This window comes from Panthera tigris, chromosome X (genome assembly GCF_018350195.1).
Source record: "Panthera tigris isolate Pti1 chromosome X, P.tigris_Pti1_mat1.1, whole genome shotgun sequence".
NCBI classification, from domain to species: Eukaryota; Metazoa; Chordata; class Mammalia; order Carnivora; family Felidae; genus Panthera; species Panthera tigris.
In genome coordinates this window covers 41,490,095-41,513,869 of record NC_056677.1, presented here as the reverse complement: position 1 = coordinate 41,513,869, position 23,775 = coordinate 41,490,095, and the positions used below count along the sequence as shown (strand labels likewise).

General features: G+C 41.5%; 1 protein-coding gene across 3 annotated transcripts in view; it reads right to left on the bottom strand.

The window, feature by feature from the left end:
* Positions 1-23,775, bottom strand: part of ZNF81 (zinc finger protein 81) — an 89,716-nt gene that overhangs the window by 23,266 nt on the left and 42,675 nt on the right. For all 3 annotated transcript variants that reach the window (XM_042974460.1, XM_007081610.3, XM_015537318.2), the window contains one exon: positions 5,329-5,455. In XM_042974460.1, the coding sequence (XP_042830394.1) occupies positions 5,329-5,455 (127 nt within the window). The remainder of the gene's footprint in view (positions 1-5,328; positions 5,456-23,775) is intronic.

Below are 23,775 nucleotides of genomic sequence, written 5' to 3'. Positions count from 1 at the left end.
ATATAGACAGAAATCTGGGAAATCTGGGTAAAAATGGGTATGAAGAGTGTGGGATAATGGGGGCACCTGGGTGACTCAGTCACCTGAGCATCCGACCCTTGATTTCAGCTCAGGTCACGATCTCACAGTTTGTGGGATCAAGCCCTGCATTGGGCTCTGTGCTGACAGTGTGGAGTGTGCTTGGGATTCTCTCTCCCTTTCTCTGTCTTCCCTTTCCCCACTCTCTCTTTCTCTCTCTGTCAAAATAAATAAAAGAGTGCGGGATAATGGAAAGAACATAAAGTTGGATCAGGCCAGATTTAGTGGTATGTGCACACTAAACAGATTCTGAATTTAATGATGCCACTTGGGTTAGAGAGGGCTTGAACATTTTGCTTAGTTGGCAGAAACGTGGATCAAAACATGGCCTGTACTAAATGCAGCTGAAATGGAGAACTGCTTTGGAAGAACTCTCTATACTATAGAGAAAGGCATCCAAAGGCTTGGGGATACTGGGATGTTAGAGTGGGTTTATCATGTAAGACATTCTGTCCCGCACTGGGAGGATCCAGAGGACATATCTGTGACCATGGCTGTGACAAACAAATTTGGGTGGGTGTGGGGAGGGGGCAGAATCCTTAAAGATTTCTGTGATTGCTTCTTCTCTGTAGGACACACAATTATAGTGGAAGTGCTGCCACTCAATTGGGAAACCCAAATGCAATGGGCATAATTGGATCCTGGGGTGGCAGGGGCCACATGGAGGCACTGAATTGCTAAATGCAAGGTGGGCACAGTTACTATAGTGGACAGCAGGGTCAAGTGATACTATAGTGGACAGATACTATAGTGGACAGCAGTGATCAGAATAGTCTGACTTGCAGAGAGACCCATGGTGTTGGCTAGTTGATCATGATGTCTCTAGAAAACAGATGAGCAATCTACTAAATTCTTTTAAAAATTTTTTAATGTTTATTTATCTTTGAGAGAGAGAGAGAAAATCTGAAGCAGGCTCTAGGCTCTGAGCTGTCAGCACAGAGCCCGGCGTGGGGCTCGAACTCACGAACTGTGAGATCATGACCTGAGCTGAAGTTAGATGTTTAATCGACTGAGCCACCCAGACACCCCAGCAATCTATTAAATTCTTACTTGATCTGTATAAAGAGAAGAGTTCTAGCTCAAGTGAACAGAAGTCTAACTTGAAACATAAAAACAGAGAGTCTCAGCTCCTCCATCAATTTTCAGACTTGAGCCAGTTTACAGACCCAGAAATCTCTGAATGAAGGGGAGACAGCTCCCCTGAGGAAGGACCCCCACTACACTGTCAAAATTTATACTACTAATCTCTCTCCCAGCCTTCTCTAAAGGGATTTACAGTCCCCTTGTCAGGGTGACTGTGCATTGAGGCAAAGGACATAGTGAGGCTTTTCAGAGATCATTGGACACCAGTTCTAAATGGACACTAATTCCAGGAGACGCAGGATGTCACTGTGGCCCACTAGACAGCATAGGGGCTTATGAGAGTAAAGTGATCAATTGCGATTCAGCCCAGCTCCATCTCACAGGGGGCCCAGCAGTCCCCCAAACCCATCCTGTGGTTATCTCCCTGGTTCAGGAATGCAAAATTAGAATACAGATACCCAGCAACTGACAGAATCCCCATACTGGTTCCCTGACCTGTGCAGTGAGGACTATTACAGTGAGAAAGGACCAGTGGAAGCCACTAGAACTGCCTCTACTAGGAAAATAGTAAACCAAGGAAATATGCATTCCTGTAAGAATTGCAGAGATTAGGGCCACCATCAAGAACCTGAAGGATGCCAGGGCGGTGAGTTCCACCACATGTCTATTCAACTCACCTATTTGGCCTGTGCAGAGGACAAATAGATCTTGGAGAATGACAGTCGCTCATCATAAGCTTAACCAGGTGGTAATTCCAATAGCAGCTGCTGTACGAGACACAGGTTCACTGCTTAAGCAAATTAACGCATCCCTTCGTACCTGGTATGGTAGCTATTGATCTGACAAATGTGTGGGTTGGGTTTTTTTTTTTTTTGGCAATACCTGTTAGTAGAGACTACTAGAAACAGTTTGCTTTCAGTTGTTAGGACCAACTATATATATACCTTTACTGTCCTACCTCAGAAATATATCAGCCTTTCAGTCCTATGTCATAATTTAGTCTGCAGGGATCTTTTTTTTTAAGTTTATTTATTTATTTTGAGAGAGAGAACAAGTGAGTGGGGGGAAGGGGAGGGGGAGAGCAGAGAGTTGGGGAGAGAGACAGAATCCCAAGCAGGCTCTGCACCGCCAGCATGGAGCCTGATGAGGGGCTCGAACTCACAAACTGCGAGATCATGACCTAAGCTGAAACCAAGAGTCTGATGCTCAACTGACTGAGCCACCCAAGTGCCCCAGTCTGCAGGGATCTTGACTGCCTTTCCCTTCCACAAGATATCACGTTGGCCCATTGCATTTATGACATTATGCTGACTGGACCTTATGAACGAGAGGTAGTAATGACTCTTGACTTACTGGTGAGATATTTGTATGTCACAGGGTAGGACATAAATCTGACAAAAATTTAGGGGCCATCTACCTGAGGGAAAGTTCCATGCCACTGGACCCCTAGAAATCTCCAAGGGAAGAATAAGTTTTTGCATCTGGTTCTTGCTATAAGTAAAAGAGGGATAATGCCTACTGGGCCTCTACAGACTTCAGAGGCAATATATTCCTCATCTGGGTGTGCTATTCTGGCCCATTTACCATGTGATCCAAAAAACTGCTAGTTTTGAACAAAGTCCAGAATGAAAGAAGGCTCTTTACAGATCCAGACTGCCATATAAGCTGCTCTGCCACTGGGCCATATGATCTGGCAGATCCAGTGGTGTTTGAAGTGTTCGTGGCAGATAGGGATGAAGCTTTTGGCAGGCCCTCACAGGAGAATCACAGAGCAAACCTTAGGATTTTGGAGCAAAGCCCTGCCATCCTCTGAGGATAACTGCACTTCTATAGAGAAACAGCTTTTAGCTTCCTACTTGGTCTCAACTTACTTACTTGCTGAATTTAAGCATTTTAGCACGTGGAAGAAAGGACACTTAACAAGGACTCCTTCGGGGCGCCTGGGTGGCTCAGTCAGTTAAGCGTCTGACTTTGGCTCAAGTCATGATCTCCAGGTTCATGGGTTCGAGCCCCATGTCGGGCTCTGTGCTGACAGCTCAGAGCCTGGAGCCTCCTTTAGATTGTGTGCCTCCCTCTCTCTCTGCCCCTCTCCCTGCCCTCCCTCTCAAAAATAAACGAACATTTAAAACATTTTTAAAAAAAGAACCAAAGACTCCTTTAGTAATGGGCAGTGAACATGGAAGAGTCCAGTGCTGAATCCTCACCCAGTGGTGGGACACAGGAAATGTGGCCAGCAGGAGAGACCCACTCCCCACTCACAGGGGGCCCAAGTCCTTCTGATCAAGCCCCAGCCTATAGATGGTGAGAGGTCAGTAGTAACCCCTAGAGCACCGAACCTGGGTCTTCCCGGAGTGTGCTGCTTGAGCATGCTTCCCAAGGTGGGTGGCAAACTCCATCTAAGGCTAAATAATGGCACAAACGTGACAGTCGACAAGTACTATAAGGGAGAGTCGAAAAGAACTTTGGAGCAGCAATTCAAGAGAGCCGAAAGTTGTCATGAGGTGTGACCTCAGATCAGATGTGGCAACTCCACACCCTTGACCCTGGGTGAGAGCTCTGCCCCTTCAGGCCTGGAACCAAGCAGGTGGCTTGCCCTCTGGAACTGAGGAGGTGATGGTCTGTCACATGCCATTTTCCCAGACAGTGACTTCTGGGCCTGTGGTGGTGGCAGCAGCCCTGTTGGCCTCTGACCCATCCCTGGAGTCATTCATCCCTCTTCTTGAAGGAAAACGCGTGTACACAGCCAAACGGTTTTACCAGCCTACGTCCTATCTGCACAATCCCAGATAGCCTACAGCCTTCCCTCATTTTCCTGGACAGCTCATTTTTTCCTGTCTCCGTCCTCTTCAGTCTAAGCTGGCAGTATTTCTACTGACAGGGTTGACTGGATCCACAAGGCATACATCTGTTCTGCTTAGCAACTGGTTGTCCACCCCTTTGGTGTTCTTTCCAGAGTCCATCTCATTTTTTTGTGATATGGATAGGCCAAACATTTTCCATATCTTCAAGTTCTGCTTCATTTTTACTAACAATTCCTCTTCAATGTCTTTCTTTCCTCCTACATTTTACTATAAGCAGCAAGGAAAGCATAGGCCATGCCTTTTAACACTACTTAGAAATTTCCTCAGCTAGGGGCACCTGGGTGGTTGTCAGTTAAGTGTCCGACTCTTGATTTTGACTCAGGTCATGATCTCACACTTCATGAGATTCAGCCCTGCATCAGGCTCTGCGCTGACAGTGTGGAGCCTGCTTGGGATTCTCTCTCTTCCTCTCTCTCTCTCTCCTCTGCTAGCACGTGCTCTCTTGCTCTCAAAATAAATAAACATTAAAGGAAAAAAATGTCCTCAGCTAAAATTCCAAGTTTGTCACTTACAATTTCTACTTTCCACTCAACAGAACAGAATTCAGTCAAGCTCTCGGCCACCTTATAACAAGGATCTCCTCTCCTCCAGTTTCCATGCTCCTCACTCTGAGACCTCACCAAAAGCCCCTTTAACATTCCTATCGGCAATCTCTTCAAAGCAATCTAGGCCTTTTCTGTGAAGTACCTAAAACCTTTCCAGCCTCTACCCATTGCCCAATTCCAAAGCCACTTCCATGTTTTTTTTCAGTATTTGTTACAGCAGCAACCCACTTCCCAAGTATAAAAATTCATGTTACTTTCCTAGGGCTGCTATGATAAAATACCACAAGCTGGGCAGCTTGAAATAACAGAAATTTCCTGTCTCACAGTTCTGGAAGCCAGAAGTCCAAAATCAAGGTATCAGTAAGGCCATGCTCTTTTTGAAGTAGAACCTTCAAAACAGGAAGGAACCGTTTCATGTTGCTCTCCAACATCTTGGTGGTCTTGGGCATTTCTTGGCTTACAGATGCATCACTCTAGTGACGCGGCCATCTTCTTTTCTTTATGTGTCTTCACACGGTCTTTCCTCCGTGTGTATGTGTCTCTCTGTCTAGAGTTCCCTTATTTTAAGTACACCAGTCGTACCAGATTAGGACCCACCCTAATGACCTCATTTAAGCTTGATTACTTCTATAAAGGCCCTAATTCCAAAAGAGGTCATATTCTGAGGTACTGGAGGTCAGGACTTCAACATATTTTACAGGGAGGATACAATTTTATCCATTACATGCTCCTTTGTAGATTCTTAGAATGGCTGTGCTTACCCAATGAGAGCAGGTGGCTGTAGTTTTCCAGCATCACATCCTGGTACAGGCGTCTCTGTGTAGAGTCCAACTGCTGCCACTCCTCCCTGCTGAAGTCCACAGTCACATCCTCGAACGACACGGAGCCCTGTAACAACACAATCCTGCTCAGGGCGACATGGCCAGCAGTGGGTGATAGGGAGAAGATCAGTAAGAAATTATTTTATTTTATTTTATTTTATTTTATTTTAAATGTTTATTTATTTTTGAGACAGAGAGAGAGCATTCGTGGGGGAGGGGCAGATAGAGAAGGAGACAGAGAATTCCAAGCAGACTCCGTGCTGTCGGCGGACAGCCCTATATGGGGTTCGAACTCACAAGTTGTGAGATCATGACCTGATCCGAAATCAAGAGTCAGACGCTTAACCGACTGAGCCACCCAGGTACCCCAGTCAGTCATACATTTTTAAAAATAATAGTTTTGTACAGGATTTGACCTTGATCCTATTTTGTTGTTAATTTTAGTGGGAAGTTTGTGTTCTATAACTTTTAGAAGGAAGCATGTATACCTTTTTTTAATTAAATTATACATAGCTCCCTCTACTATTGCTTTAATTTATTCGTCAAAAATACAGCCATTTTCTCTTGATGCTTTTTCGTTATTCATTTCTAACTTAATTCCACACTGTCAGAAAATATACTCTGTATGATTTCTACATATGCTCTATCTAGGAGAATGTTTCATGTGTCCCTGGAAAAGCATATATATACAGCTGTTGATGGCTGTAGTATTCTATTAATATATACATCAAATTGGTTGAGTGTTATTGAAATTTGCTATCACCATACTCATTTGTCTTCTACTTGTTCAATCAATTATTTGTCAACTTTTTGGTAAAAACTGGCAAGGAAATGTTAATGTTTATGTGGCTAGGCAAAGAACCTAGAATAGCCAAAGCAGGGATTTATATGTAGTGTTAAGACTTACTATAAAGCTACAATACTTCAGACAGTGTGGTACTGATGTAAGTACAGATAGATATATCAATAGAACAGAACAGAGTCAAGAAACAGAACCATACCCATACAGACAAACTCTTTTTGACAAAGGCACCACAGTGATTCATTGGGGAAAAGGAAGGTCTTTTCAAAAATTGTGCTGGAACAATGGATGTAAGTTTTGGATGAAAAAAACAAACCTTGGCCCATACCTTATACCACATACAAAAGTTAACAATAATTTGCAGCCACTCTGGAAAACAGTGTGGAGGTTCCTGAAAAAATTAAAAATAGACCTACCCTATGACCCAGCAATAGCACTGCTAGGAATTTACCCAAGGGATACAGGAGTGCTGATGCATAGGGGCACTTGTACCCCAATGTTTATACCAGCACTTTCAGCAATAGCCAAATTATGGAAAGAGCCTAAATGTCCATCAACTGATGAATGGATAAAGATGTGGTTTATATATATAATGGAATACTACTTGGCAATGAGAAAGAATGAAATCTGGCCATTTGTAGCAACGTGGATGGAACTGGAGTGTTATGCTAAGTGAAATAAGTCATACAGAGAAAGACAGACACCATATGTTTTCACTCTTATGTGGATCCTGAGAAACTTAACAGAAGACCATGGGGGAGGGGAAGGGAAAAAAAAAAAAAAAACTTAAGAGAGAGAGGGAGCCTAACCATAAGAGACTCTTAAAAACTGAGAATAAACTGAGGGTTGATGGGGCGGGGAGGGAGGGGAAAGTGGGTGATGGGCATTGAGGGGGGGCACCTGTTGGGATGAGCACTGGGTGTTGTATTGAAACCAATTTGACAATAAATTTCATATTAAAAAAAACAAAAAAACAAAAATTAACAATAATTAAGTTCCAGAAAGACTGAATTTCTTTTATCAGACCAACTTTCACATAGATAACAGCTATACTCTGAACAAAATATTAAAAAAAAACTATCTGGAGATATTGAAGAGCAACAAAATCAGGTATTTACTGGAGGAGAATTGACAATTAGAAAAAAGGACAGCACTGGATATGTTTACCAAATTTACAGCCTTTAGTTTGTGCGCAGACCTAGTCACTTGCCATGGGGCGGGGGGGGGGTAACTAAAACTCCATTAGAAAAACTTCAGTCAAACTGACTTGAGGGGCACCTGGGTGGCTCAGTCAGTTAAGCATCCGACTTCAGCTCAGGTTATGATCTTGTAGTTTCTTGAGTTCGAGCCCCGTGTGGGGCTCTGTGCTGACAGCTTGGAGCCTGGAGCCTGCTTCGGATTCTCTGTCTCTCTTTCTCTGCCCCTCCCGCGCTCGTGCTCTGTCTCTTTCAAAAAGAAATAAACATTAAAAAAAATCTAATTATTGACTTGAAGAATCAAAGGAGAGTTTTTGCAGACATCATGAGCACCAGAAAGTCAAGGGAGAATTCAGACAGAAAAAGGTGCCTAAGTTCTGCATGTGAACTCCTCCTAATCTCTGGTTGACTACACAAATTAACTAAATTTTGGGTTACCACAAGCCACAGAGGAGACAGTTTTCCAGTTTTAGTTAAGCCAAGTTAAATACTTGCTAACCCAAATGAAACAAAAAATCAGCAATCTTCAGGGGAACTAAACAGAATTAAAAATGTCTACAATATATGATTCCCAACAACCAAGATACAATTGAAAATAACCAACACAGAAAGAGACAGAAAGGTATCAAGAGAAATAACAGAGGTTTAAGAGGAAATGCAGAGACTGACCCTGAACTGATTCAAGTGCTGGAAGTAGCAGTAAAGGATTTTAAACCAGCTTTCTGTAAGTATGCTCAAGACATAAACAAAAATATGCTCACAGTGAAAGAATAATAGGATGGTTCAACAGAGAAAAAACTATAAAAATCACCAACTAGACCACTATGTACAATTACATGCAAACAAACTGGACAACCTTGAAGAAATGGATAAATGCCTAGAAACACACAACCTACCAAGCCTGAATCATGAGAAAATAGAAAATTTAAGCGGACTGAATACTAAAAAGGAGACTGAAACAGTAATCAAAAACCTCCCAACAAAGAAAAGTCCAGGACCAAACAGCTTCACTGATGAATTCTACCAAATATTCAAAGAATATCAATCCTTCTCAAATTCTTCCAAAAAACAGAAGAGAAAGGAACACTTCTAAATTCATCTTACAAGGTCAAAATTACCCTGATACCAAAATCAGACAAGGCTACCCCATGAAAAGAAAGTTACAGGTCACTATCCCTGATGAATACAGATTTAAAAATCCTCAACAAAATATTACCAAACTGAATTCAACAATACATTAAAAGAATCGTACAAAATGATCAAGTGGGATTTATTCCAGTGACATAAAGATGGTTCAACATCTGCAAATCAATAAATATGACACACCACACCAACAAAATGGATAAAAATCATATGATCATCTCAATAGATGCAAAAAAAGAATTTAACAAAGTTCAACATCCATTTATTTATTTTAATTTTTTAAAACATTTATTTATTTTTGAGAGAGAGATAGAGCACGAGTAGGGGAGGGGCAGAAAGCAAGAGAGACACAGAATCCGAAACAGGCTCCAGGCTCCAGGCTGACAGCACAGAGCCCACATGGGGCTCGAACCCATGAACCGTGAGATCATGACCTGAGCCAAAGTATGACACTTAACTGACTGGGCCACCCAGGTGCCGTAGTTCAACATCCATTTATGATAAAAACTCTCAACAAAGCAGGTATAGACAGAAGGTATCACAACACAATAAAAACCATATATGATGAGCCCACAGCTAACATCATAATCAACAGTGGGAAGCTGAAAGCTTTTCTAGGATCAGAAACAAGACAAAGATGTCCATTCTTGCCACTTTTATTCAACAGAGTATTGCAACTCCTAACTAGAGCAAATAGACAAGAAAAAGAAATAAAAGGCATCCAAATTGAAAAGGAAGAAGGAAAACTATCACTATTCGCAGAGGACATCACATTATATATAGAAAACCCTAAAGACTCCCCCAAAAATAAACCTGTTAGAACTAAAAAATGAATTTAATAAAGTGGCAAGGACACAAAATCAATATGCGAAAACCTGTTGTGTTTGTGTACACTAATAATAAATTACCAGAAGAAGAAATTAAGAAAACAATCCCCCAAATTTATAACTGCATCAAGAAAAATACCTACCAATAAATTTAACCAAGGTGGTGAAAGACCTATACATTGAAAATTATAACACACTGATGAAAGAAACTAAATAAGATATGTAAATAGAAAGATATTCTGTGTTCATGGGTTGGAAGAATTAATATTGTTAAAATGTCCATATTACCAAAAGCAATCTACAGATTCACTGCAATCCCTCTCAAAATTCCAATGGCATTTTTCACAGAAATAGAACAAACCTAAAATATGTATGGAACCACAAAAGACTCTGAATAGCCAAAGCAATCTTGAGAAAGAACAAAGTTGGGGATATCATAACCCTGATTTCAAACTATTTTCCAAAGCTCTAGTAATCAAAACATTATGGTATTAGCATAAAAACTGATACTTAGATCAATAGAAAGAAGAGAGAGGCAAGAAACAAACCCAGCCATATATGGTCAATTAATTTACAACAAAAGAGAAAAAATATACACAATGGGGAAAGGACAACCTCTTTAATAAATGGTGTTGGGAAAACTGGACAGCTACATGCAAAAGAACGAAACTGGACCACCTTCTTACATCATACATAAACATAAACTCACATGGATTAAAGATTTAAATGTGAGACCTGAAGCCATAAAGCTCTTAGAGGAAAACATAGGCAGTAATTTCCTTGACATCAGTCTTAGCACCATTTTTGTAGATATGTCTCCTCAGGCAAGGGAAACAAAAGCAAACATAAACTATTAGGACTACACCAAAATAAAAAGCTTCTGCACAGCAAAGAAATGATCAACAAACCAAAAAAGCAACCTAGTAAATGAAAGAAGATATTGGCAAATGATATATCCAATAAGGGGTTAGTATCCAAAATACATACAGAACTTATACAACTCAACACCAAAAAAAAAAAAAAAAAAATCCCAAATAATCTGATTTAACAATGGGCAGAAGACCTGAATAGACATTTTTCCAAAAAAGACATACAGATGGCCAACAGATACATGAAAAGATGCTCAACATCACTCATCAGCAGGGAAATGCAACTCAAAACCACAGTGAGAGATCACCTTACACTTGTCAGAATGGCTACAATCAAAAAGAAATAATAAGTGTTGGTGAGGATGTGGAGAAACAGGAACATTTGTGCACTGTCGGTGGGAATGTAAATTAGTTGGTACAGCCACTGTGGAAAACAGTGTGGAGGTTCCTCAAAACATTAAAAATAAAATACCATATGATCCAGTATTCCACTATTGGGTACCTACCCAAAGAAAATGAAAACACTAATTCGAAAAGATATATGCACCCCTATGTTTATTGCAGCATGACATTTACAATAGCCAAATTGTGGAAGCAACCCAAGTGTCCATCCATAGATGAACGGATAAAGAAAATGGATAAAAAAAAATATATACACGTGTATATATATATGAATTATATACGTGTGTGTGTGTGTGATGAAATATTACTCAGCCATAAGAAAGAATGAGATCTTGCCATTTGTGACAACATGGATGGACCTAGAGGGTATTATGCTAAGTAAAATAAGTCAGACAGAGAAGATAAATACCGTATGATTTCACTTATATGTGGAATCTAAAAAACAAAACAAATGAAGAAACAAATGAAAAATCAGACTCTTGGGGTGCCTGGGTGGCTCAGTCTGTTAGGTCTGTGAGTTCGAGCCTCACATTGGGCTCTGTGCTGACAGCTCAGAGCCTGGAGCCTGCTTCAGATTCTGTGTCCCTCTCTCTGCCCCTCCCCTGCTCATACTCTGTCTCTGTCTCTCTCAAAAATAAATAAACATTTAAAAAAAAAAGAGGGAGAGAAGAAAAAGCAGACTCTTAAATACAGAGAACAAACTGGTGATTGCCAGAGGGGAGGTGGGAGGGAGGATGGGTGAAATAGGTAAAGGAGATTAAAAGGTACAAACTTATAGTTATAAAATAGATAAGTCATGAGACGGAAAGTACAGCAGAGGAAATACAGTCAATGACACTGTAATAACGTATGTTGACGACATTTATTGTTCCAAGCACTAACATAAAATTGTTGAATCAAGATGTTGTACACCTAAAACCAATATGACATTTCATGTTAGTTAAATTATAATTTTAAAAAGGAAAAAAAAAACAAAACTAAAAATGCTCTAGAAGAAAACATAAGGGTATCTTTGCAACACTGGGTCAAGCAAGGATTTCTTGACATAGTGCAAAAAGCAACAAATATAAAAGAAAATTTTGATAAATAGGAGCTTACAAAAATTAAAATTTCTGTTCAGAAAAGATTTCATTAAGAAAATGAAAAGTCAAGACAAGGACTGGGAGAAAAAATTTGCAATATATATATATATATATATATATATATATATATATATACATATATACATATACAAAATACCCACAGTAAAAATGTAGAAAGAACTTCTACAAAGTAATAACAAAAAGACACATAACCCAACTTTTTTAAATGGGAAAAAACTTAAACAGACACCAAAAAAGATACAAATGGCCAATGAAGCATATGAAAAGTTGTTCAATACCATTTGTTATGAGGAAAATGCAATTTATTTATTTTGTAAAAAATTTATTTTAATTCCAGTGCAATTAACATACAGTTAGTTTCAGGTATACACTATAGTGATTCAACAATTCTATACATCACCCAGTGCTTGTTAAGATAAGTGTACTCTCTCCTTTTTTAATGTTTTTATTTATTTTTGACACAGAGAGAGACAGAGCATGAGCATGGGAGGGGCAGAGAGAGAAGGAGACACAGAATCTGAAGCAGGCTCCAGGCTCTGAGCGGTCAGCACAGAGCCGGATGCAGGGCTTGAACTCACCTCGAGATCATGACCTGAGCTGAAGTTGGATGCTTAACTGACTGAGCCACCCAGGTGCCCCAAGGTAAGTATACTCTTAATCCCCATCACCTGTTTCACACATCTCCCAACCCACCTTTCCTCTGCTAACCATCTGTTTGTTCTCTATAGCTAAGAGTTTGGTTTTTGGTTTGTCTCTTTTTCTTTTGTTTGTTTTGTTTCTTAAATTCCACATATGAGTGAAATTATACGGTATTTGTCTTTCTCTAACTTGCTTATTTCACTTATCATTATAGTCTCTAGATCCATCCATGTTGTTGCAAATGGTAAGATTCTTTTTTATGGCTGAGTAATATTCTATTGTGTATGTATATATACCACATCTTCCTTATTCATTCATCTATCAATAGACACTTTGGTTGCTTCCATAATTTGGCTATTGTCATTAATGCTGCAATAAACATAAAGGTGCATAACTGTGGAAAACAGTATGGAGACTGTTCAAAAAATTAAAAATAGAATTACTATATGATTTAGTAATTGCACTACTGTATATTTACTCAAAGAATATGAGGAAAATGCAATTTAAATTACACTGAAATAGCACTGTACACTCACTAGAAAAGCTAAAATTTATAATAAACTAAAAAATTGCTGGAAGGAATGTAAACTGAATCATCACTTTGGAACCCTGTGTGGCAGTTTCTAATAAAGTTAAACATACACCCACCCTATAATCTAGTGTTTCCATTCCTCTGTAGTTACTAAAATAAAATGCAAACATATATCCTCAGAAAAATTCTACAAGAGTGTTTATAGCAGGCTTTACTCATGATAACCAAATACTAGAAGACATTCAAAATGTTCATCAGCAGGTGACTGTATAAACAAAATATGGTATATTCATACAATGGAATACTCAGTGATAAAAAGGAAAGAGCTGGTGACAGATACAACCTGAATGACTCTCAAAAATATTTTATTTTATGGGTGACAGGCATTAAGGAGGGCACTTTTTGGGATGAGCACTGGATGTCATAGGCAAGAGATGAATCACTGGGCTCTACTCCTGAAACTAAGACTACACTGTATGCCAACTAACTTGAATTTAAATAAGCATTAAAAATATTTTATTTTTAAAAATTTTTAATGTTTATTTATTTTTGAGACAGAGAGAGACAGAGTACAAGCAGAGGAAGGGCAGAGAGAGAGGGAGACACAGAATCTGAAGCAGGCTCCAGGCTCTGAGCTGTCAGCACAGAGCGTGACGCGGGGCTTGAACTCAAGAACCGTGAGATCATGACTGGAACCGAAGTTGGACACTTAATCAACTGAGCTACTGAGGTGCCCCAAATATATTTCATTTTATAAATAGAAGCCAAACACAGAACAAATGATTCTATTTATGTGACAATCAAGAACAAGCAGGGCTAATCTATAGGGATTAAAAATCTTAAAACTGGTTGCCTCAGGGGTAAGAAATTGACTAGTCAAAAGGGAACTTGCAAGGGTGATGGACACATTCTGTATTTCAGTTTGAGTGATGGTTACATATATAAATATATTGGTCAATTTTATATATATATATATATATATATATATATATATATATATATATATTTGTCAAAACTCATCAAACTATATATAATTCAATGTCTTTCAAATATAACTCAGTTTCAAAACACACACACACAAAAAGTGTATGTTAGAAATATATTTGAGGTACACTGTGGGCTCCACAGAAAAAGTAAGTCTACTCGAGTGCTTAGAGTTGGTACAGTTTATATAGGATCTTGGGGAAAAAGTAAGTGTGATGGAGACAAATGGGGGAAAGTATTTTCTAGAAAAGACAAAGGGAAAGGTATGGAAAAAGGAAAACGCATGGTGATTAATGAAAGAACGAATGGCTCCGTAAAAAAAGGAGAGAAGACTATACAGTATGTCAGGCAGGTGATTACAAGAAAAAAAAAATCTAAGGAAGTACGCTAGGGTCTGATCATGAAAGTAACATGCATTCTTTTCATAACACAGGCATACCTTGTTTTACTGTGCTTCACTTTATTGCATTTTGCAGACACTGCATTTTTTACAAATGGAAGGTCTGTTGAGATCTTGCCTTGAAGCACGCCTATCAGTGCCATGTTTCCAACAGCATTTGCTCCTTTTGTGTCTTTGTGTCACATTTTGGTAATTCTCACAATATTTCAATCTCTTTCATTATTATTTTATTTGTTATGGTGATCTCAGATCAGTGATCTTTGATGGTACTATTGCAATTGGTTTGGTAGTGCCACGAACTGCACCCACATAAGACCGTGAACTTAATTGATAAATGTTGTGTGTGTTCTGACTGTTCGCTTGACCAGCCGATCCCCCCATCCCCCTCCCTCTCTTTGGGCAGGACTCCCTATTCCCTGAGACACAGCAATATTGAAATTGGACCGATTAATAACCCTACAATGGCCTCTTAAGTGTTTAAGTGAAAGGAAAAGTCACATGGCCGGTCGCTCACTTTAGACCAAAAGCTAGAAATGATTAAGCTTAGTGAGTGAGGAAGGCATGTCAAAAGCTGAGATAAACCAAAAGCCAGGCCTCTTGAACCAGTTAGCCTAGTTCTTGAAGGAAATTAAAAGTGCTTCTCCAGTGAACACACTAATGATAAGGAAGTGAAACAACCTTCTTGCTGATATGGAGAAAGTCTGAGTGGTCTGGACAGAAGATACCAAATCAGCAAAAACATTCCCTGAAGCCAAAGCCCAATCCAAAGCAAGGCCCTAACTCTTCTCAACTCTGCGAAGGTTGAGAGAGGTGAGGAAGCCACAGAACAAAGGCTGAAGCTAGCAGAGGTTGGTTCATGAGGCGTAAGGAAAGAAGCTGTATCGCTAACATAAAAGTGCAAGGTTGGGGCGCCTGGGTGGCTCAGTCGGTTAAGCATCCGACTTCGGCTCAGGTCATGATCTCACAGTTCATGGGTTCCAGCCCCACGTCGGGCTCTGTGATGAGAGCTCAGAGCCTGGAGCCTGCTTCCGATTCTGTCTCCCTCTCTCTCTGTCCCACCCTTGCTGGTGCTCTGTCTCTCTCTTAAAAATAAAAACATTTAAAAAATTATTTTAAAAAGTACAAGGTGAAAAAAGCAACCGCTGATGTAGAAGCTGGAGCAAGGTGTTCAGAAGATCTAGCTAAGATAATTAATGAAGGGGGCCACATTAAACAACATATTTTTAATGCAGATGAAACAGGTTTTTATTGGGAGAAGATGCCATCTAGGACTTTCAGAGCTAGAAAGAAGTCAATGCCTGGTTTCAAAGCCTCAAAGGACTCTCTTGTTAGGGGCTAATTCAACTGGTAACTTTAAGCTGAAGCCAACGCTTATTTGCCATTCTGAAAATCCTAGGGCCCTTAAGAATTATGCTGAATCTACTCTGCCTGTGCTCTATAAATGGAACAACATAGTCTGGATGGCAGCACACCTGTTTACAACATGGTTTACTGAATATATTAAGCCTACTGTTGAGACCCACTGTTCAGAAAAAAAAAGATTCCTTTCAAAATATTACTGCTCATTGACAATGCACCTGGTCACCCAAGAGCTCTGATGGAGATGTACAATGAGATTAATGTCGTTCTCATGCCTGCTAACATCACATTCGTTCTGCAGCCCATGGATCAAGGAGTAACTTCAACTCTCAAGTCTACTTAAGAAGCCCATTTTGTAAGACTATAGCTGCCACAGATTCCTCTGATGGATGTGGGCAAAGTAAATTGAAAACCTTCTGAAAAGGATTCACCATTCTAGATGCCATTAAGAACATTCATGATTCACGGGAAGAGGTCAAAATATCAACATTAACAGGAGTTTAGAAGCAGTTGATTCCAACCAACCATCACGGACGATTTTGGGGGGGGGGTCAAGACTTCAGTAGAGAAGTAAGTGCAGATGTGGGGGAAATAGCAAGAGAACTAGAATTAGAAGTGGAGCCTGAAGATGGAACTGAACTGCTGCAGTCTCACGATGAACTTTACTGAATGAGGAGTTGCTTCTTATGGATGAGCAAAGAAAGTGGCTTTTTAAAAAAAAAAATTTTTTTACGTTTTTATTTTATTTTTGAGAGAGAGACAGAGTGAGAGAGGGGGAGAGGCAGGGAGAGATGGAGACAGAATCTGAAGCAGGCTCCAGGCTCTGAGCTGTCAGCGCAGAGCCCGACGTGGGGCTCACACTCACAGACTGCGAGATCATGACCTGAGCTGAAGTCAGACGCCCAACCGATCGAGCCACCCAGACGCCTCTTTAATTTTTTTAATGCTTACTTTTTTTAAATTTTTTTAATGTTTTTATTCATTTTTGAGACAGAGAGAGACAGAGCATGAGCAGGGGAGAGGCAAAGAAAGAGAGGGAGACACAGAATCTGAAGCAGGCTCCAGGCTCCGAGCTGTCAGCACAGAGCCTGACGCGGGGCTCGAACTCATGGAGTGTGAGATCATGACCTGAGCCGAAGTCAGACGCTCAACCGACTGAGCCACCCAGGCGCCCCACTGTTTACTTATTTTTTGAGAGACAGAGAGAGAGAGAGAGACAGAGTGCAAGTGAAGGAGAGGCAGAGAGAGAGGGAGACACAGAATCCGAAGCAGGCTCCAGGCTCCAGGCTCCAAGCTGTCAGTACAGAGCCCGACGCGGGGCTTACACCCACAACCTGTGAGATCATGACCTGAGCCGAAGTTGGACATTTAACAGACTGAGCCACCCAGGAGCCCTGAAAATGGTTTCTTTTTTTTTTTTTTAAGTAAGTTCTATTTCAAACATGGGGCTTGTACTCATGACTTCAAGATCAAGAGTCACATCCGCTACCTACTGAGCCATCCAGGTGCCCTAGAAGGTGAAGATGCTGTGAAGATTGTTGAAATGACAGCAAAGGATTTAGAATATTACATAAACTTAATTGATAAATCAGTGACAGGGTTTGAGAGGATTGGCTCCAATTTTGAAAGAAATGTTACTGTGGGTAAAATGCTATCAAACAGCATCACATGCCACAGAGAAATCATTTGTGAAAAGAAGAGCTAATCAATGCAGTTAAACTTCACTGTTGTCTTACTTTAAGAAATTGCCACAGTCACCCCGACCTTCAGCATACACCACCCTGATCAGTCAACGGCCATCGAAACTGAGGCAAGATCCTCTGCCAGCAAAAAGATTCTGACTTGCTGAAAGCTTAGGTGATGGTTAGCATTTTTTAGCAATAAAGTGTTTTTTAATTAAGGCATGGACATTTTTTTAGACAGAATGGTATTGCATACTTTATAGACTATGGTATAGTGTAAACATAACTTTTTAAAAAATGTTTATTTTTGAGAGAGAGAGAGAGAGAGAGAGACAAAGAGCACATGTCAGAGAGCGGGGGGGGGGAGGGGCAGAGAGAGGAGACAGAGGATCTGAAGCAGGCTCTGTGTTGACAGCAGACAGCCTGATGTGGGGCTTGAACTAATGAACCACGGGATCATGACCTGAGCCAAAAGTTGGGAGGCTTAACCAACTGAGCCACCCGGGCCCCCATGTAAACATAACTTTTATATGCACAGGGAATCCAAAAAATTCATTCAATTCGCTTTACTGCAATATTCACTTTATTGCAATGCTATGGATCCAAACCTGAGATATCTTCAAGGTATGCCTATAGATCACCACTGAAGCATTTTATATATCAGGAAATCATTTTAATACGATTATCTTTCGTGGGGCATCTGGGTGGCTCAGTTGGTTAAGTGTCTAACTCTTGGTTTCAGCTCAGGTCATGATCTCACGGTTCAGGCCCTGCACAGGGCTCTGCACTGGCAGCACAGAGCCTGCTTGGGATTCTCTCTCTCTCTCTCTCTCTCTCTCTCTCTGTCCCTCCCTTGCTTGTGTGCTCCCTTTCTCTCTCTCTCTCTCTCTCTCTCTCTCTCTCTCTCTCTCTCTCTCTCTGTCAAAATAAATAAATAAACTTAAAGAAAAAAGATATCCTCTAAAATGATTATTTTTCCCCTAAGTACTGCATTTTAAGATAAATAGTTGATTATGGAAATCTTTTCTTTGCAGAAGCTTTCGAGCTAATTGGTGCTAATAAAAGCAGAGATCTTCAGTGGGTGGAAAACCATTAGGGTCAAAGACTGAAGGAACTTCACCATCTATGGCTCAGGTTGACACCCCTGAACACACTGAGAGAGATAACCAGGCATTATGTGGCTGCCGGAGGGATGAATTAGCAAGCATTCACCACCACCTACGAAGTATTCTGACTAAAAAATTAAATCTGAATTGATCAAGCCTTGAGATTTATCAGTTCAAATTAAAATGGAGATACAGGAACTGTTAAATAAACAACCACAAGAATACAACTAGCCAATTCCCGAAATGTGGGACATGGTTGAGGAAAAATGGCCCAGTTTCTTCAAGAAACAAATAGCAAGGGGGAAATGCAAAGGAGGAGAATGTGGCAGATCTGTTACAGATTAAAAGAGACTTGAGAGACAACTCTCCAGGGGTCTCTCACATTTCTGCGCGCCTTGCAAGCACCCTCACTGACTGCCTTTTTCCCAAGCCATCTTTTCAAACATGTTTATACAGCAAACAGCCTTATAAGATAGAGTCCCCCAACTCCAGAGCTATGGGATAGGTAATGTAAGAAATTACACTCAAGATAATTTCTCCCTCCAGGCAAAGATCAGGCAGGCTTACTGCTCATTATGAAAGATTTGGGGTCCAAAAGCTTTCGGGTTCCTTTCATCTAATGGAACCCACTGCACGGGCAAGTACCATCTGGCCCTCTTCGTGTCACCCTGTGGCAATCGAGGCTTAGAGAATTGGCACAAATGTTCACACTCTGGCTCCCACTACTGTTGTGAGTATTAAAGTCCTTTGTCTCTGACTCAGGAGTCTTGTCTCTTCTGCCAGACTCCATAAAATGGTGGCAGGTAAGTTGTTATAGCTTGCAAATAGGATAAAATTTCAGACCCTTCACAGTTCTTGGAAGTTTCTGGTGATTAGGAATGGTTGCGCACAGAGATGTGGCTTTCTGGAAAAAGAAGAATGAGGGCTTTGTGGGCCTCTGGTAGGCAGAATGATGACCACCCCCCACCCCCTGCCGCTCACCACTGCCACAAAGATGTTCACATCCTAATCCCTGGGACATGTGACTACATGATACTACATGGCAAAAGGGCGTTAAGGTTAGAGATGGAATTAAGATTGCTAATTAGCCGCCCCTGAAACAGGGAGAGTATTTGGGATTATCTGGGTGAGGCCAATGTAATCACAAGGGTCCTTAGAAACATAAGGTCAGAGTGATACAATATGAGAAGAATCCATATGCTGTTGTTGTTGGCTTTAAAGATGAAAGAAGAGGGCCACAAGCCAAGGAATGTGAGTGGCCTCCAGAAGCTGGGAAGGGCAAATGGATTCTCCTCTTGAGCCTTCAGAAAAGAGTGCAGCTTGCCTGGCACCCTGATTTTAGCTCAGTGAGAGTTATTTCTGACTTCTGAACTACAGTACTAGAAAATAACATATTTTGCTTGTCTCAAGCCACTAAAGTTGTGGCCATTTGTTACAGAAGTGATAGAAGTAATACATGGGCCAATTAAGGGGATCTGAGGGAAGCCCATGGGAACCAGAAATGAATATGTCGATGTTCACCTTATGAAGGCTCCTCTGACACATAAAACTTATGTTAACTAAATCTGTATGCTCTTCTCTCATGAATCTGTCTTTTGTCAGTTTAATTTTCAGACCCAGCCAGGGACCCGAAGAAGGTCAAGGTCAAAATTTTTCCTCCCCTACACTGTCATTAAAATGACCAGTGAGTGCCCCCGATTAAAGTGGATATCCTAACCGGCTCAGGTCATGATCTCACAGTTCATGGGTTCGAGCCCCGCATCGGGTTCTGTGCTGAGAGCTCGAAGCCTAGAGCCTGCTTCGGATTCTGTGTCTCCCTCTCTCTCTGCTCTCCCCGCCCTCGCTTGTGCTCTCTCTCTCTCTCTCTCTCTCTAAAATAAATAAACATTAAAAAATTTTTAAGTGGATATCCTTGAATAAAAGTTGCTACTGTCCTCATAAAGCCTGAGTCAATGGGCACAGCTGGTAAGCAATGTGGCTGTGGTTGTAGAATTGGGGCATCCCCAAAGTTGAAATAGATGGTGCCAGTCATGAAGACTTAGCCACCTTATAGACAGCTCTGCACATCCTGAAAACATAAGATATTCATTTGGGTGAGCTCTGAGTAGCCGCTTTATTGTTCAAACCCAAAAGTAAACATAAGGACTTGCCGGATGGCGTGCATCCGCCCTCTCACTCCATGTCTCATCCCTTTCTCTCTGTCTACCCTGAAAACAGCTGCTGTGAAGAAATGACTAGGAATGGGACAGAGGCTCCCTGTTCCCAAGAGAGACCAAAGGCCATAGACACCCCTTCAGGGATGGGAGAGCTCAGATTTTTTTTTTAAGTTTATTTATTTATTTTGAGAGAGACAGAGAGAGGGAGAGAAAAAGCATGAGTGGGGGAGGGGCAGAGAGAAAGGGAGAGAGAGAACCCCAAGCAGGCTCTGAGCTGTTGGCACAGAACCTGATACGGGGTTTAAACTCATAAACCACGAGATCATGACCTGAGCTGAAGTTGGATGCTTAAATGAATGAGCCACCCAGGCGCCCCAGAGCTCAGATTTTTTAAGGCTCTGTTGGGGAGAGTTGCCCGAAACCAAACTATCTGATCTCAAGGGAACAAGGGGGCACCCAAATTCAACTGATAGGGTTTTGGCATGGATTAGCAAGGAAAGGAAGCTAAAGGGACTGGGGTGGGGGGAGGTGGCTTTAGGCCAATTCAATGTACTGTCATTGCGGCTTCCGTGACTAAATGCATCACTGGTATGGTGTTTTACATGCTTGTTCTGTGAATGTTCATAAAGTCTGAAGGGGGTTCACCTGTTCAGGGACTGCCATATGTAGAGACATGGTAGTGAGGCATGCACACTACTCCCCAACTTATCTCCCTAGCCTCTCCCCCATGGCCCAACAGAAATAACAGAGAATCCCTGGAGGACAAAGGCAAGTCACAGCCTTGATTAAGACTAATATGCAGCAGGTACAATAAGATAAGGAACACATCAATAAAACAGCCCTATATGGCCAGTGAAAAAGACTAGCAGAGGGGTACCCGGGTGGCTCAGTCAGACTCTCGGTTTCGGCTCAGGTCATGATCTCGCGGTTCATGAGTTTGAGCCCCACATAGGACTCTGTGCTGACAGCGGGGGGAGCCTGCTTGGAATCCTCCTTCTCCCTCTCTCTCTGCCCCTCCCCTGCTCTCTCTCTCTCTCTCTCTCTCTCTCAAAATAAATAAACTTTAAAAAAAAAATACTAGCAGAAGCTGCAGCTCACTATGGATTTCTGCCAATGGAATTCAGCTGTCAGTCCCATGGCCCTGGCTCTTCCAGACATGGTGACTGTAACTAAATATACTGCACAGACCGATGGCATTTGGGATGCTGGGTTAGACACTGCCTTAAGTTTTCTTTTCTGTTCCAGTGGGTTGGAAGACACTCCTCCATGGGTCTCTTGTGCTCCCATACAGCCTGCTGGGTAGGACAAGAAAGCAAGGCCCTGAACACTCGTTCCTTGGCATTTTTCAGGTTTGTGTTTGCAGCAAGCAGCCTTGAGGCCGCCTTGCAGGCTGCTAGTAAGCAGCCGATTACTCAGGCTCCGTGTTCATTTTCTGTCATGCAACTCACTGCCTGTGCAGGCAGCTGTCAAGGACAACCTGAGTCGCCCCTGGGGGGACTGCAGCTTAGGGTACCAACAGCCTGGAAGGTTAAAAACAGGGAACTTTCCCTGTAGCCCAAATAGAGACCCTTCCCCCCCACCCCCTTCCCTTAGAGCATTTCCTTAAGAAAACTGGCATTTGTGGGGAGTCTGGGTAGCTCGGTCAGTTGGGCAGTCAGTTGGGTGTCCGACTTCAGCTCGGGTCATGATCTCACAGCTCGTGGGTTTGAGCCCCGCATCGGGCTCTGTGCTCCGCATCGGGCTCTGTGCTAACAGCTTAGAGCCTGGAGCCTGCTTCAGATTCTTTGTCTCCCTGTCTCTCTGCTCCTCCCCTGCTCACATTCTGTACCTCTCTCTCTCTCTCAAAAATAAATAAACATTAAAAAAAACTTTAAAAAAAAACTGGTATTTGTAAATCTTTCCTCTGCCCCTTGGATATGTATGCAAATATTTAAAAAGGCTAAATAAGACTTTTGTCAGCATTACAACCCAGGGAGGTTTTTCTTAAGGGCCTGGAAGCCATCTCTTTGAATGTAAAGGATGATGGCGTCCCTATTTCCCTGTCAGGTTGGGAGCTTAGCCTAGGTGCCTGGCTCTAAACTGTACTACCTGCTTGTCACAGAGGCAGGGGAAATTTGATTTTGCCTTTCTATGCAATGAACTAGCACAGATGGCCACTCCAATGACCAGGTGAATTTAGGATGAACTATGAAAGAATGTGGAGCAAATGGTGCTACCAAGTAATCTCCATGAGGACTGGTTACCATTTATCTTGAAAACGTGCATATAATGGACTGTATCTGCTCAGCTACAAAAGAGGGTGAGATTTCTTTCCATTTCTGCAATCTGCCTCTGTCTCTCTTTTTAAAAAGTTTATTTATTTATTTATTTATTTATTTATTTATTTATTTATTTAGAGAGGGAGAGAGAACAAGCTTGGGAGGGGCAGAGAGAGAGAGAGGGAGAGAGAGAGAGAATCCCAAGCAGACTTTGCACTGTCAGTGCAGAGCTCGATGGGAGGCCCAAACTCACGAACCATGAGATCATGACCTGAGCCGAAATCAAGAGTCAGACGCTTAACTGAATGAGCCACCCAGGCGCCCCTCTCTCTGCAATCTTTTTAGCAGATTACCCATGGGGTTGCCAGGAGATTTTGTTTTTAATTTTCCCCAACAATCTGCTGAGGATGGCATAGCCTTAAAGTTCCTGAACTAAGCAGACCAGCTGAAGGCGAACTATAACATGTCTCCCTTCTAGCTCTGTGCTCTTTTCAAATACTAGCTGGATGAATCATGCTTTTCGAATTCTAGATTTTATTCTTGAGTAAACATGCAAAATACAGGACCTAAAATCCATCAGGACCACCACCAGCTTTGATGGTGGAAAAATATGGTAAGCCACGAATGTTGCCTGCACGTGTTTTTCTAAAAGAGCTCTTGTATCTCTAGAGAACATTTGGAATGGAATCTATTTGAAATGAAAAGCCAGTATCACAGTGGCCTGAGGACAATGCCTTTGGTTTGAGTGAATTAACTTATCTGTGTTGGTTTTTAGAAGGACCTCACCCTGAGCAAATGAATTACTTGTGCTCATGGGATAAATATCATTCCAGGGAAAAAGTTAAAAGTTATTTAGAAAGAATGACAAAATGGAAGAAGAAATGAGAGCATTAAAGTCACTTTTTCTTTACTAAACTCTCCTCCTTTCT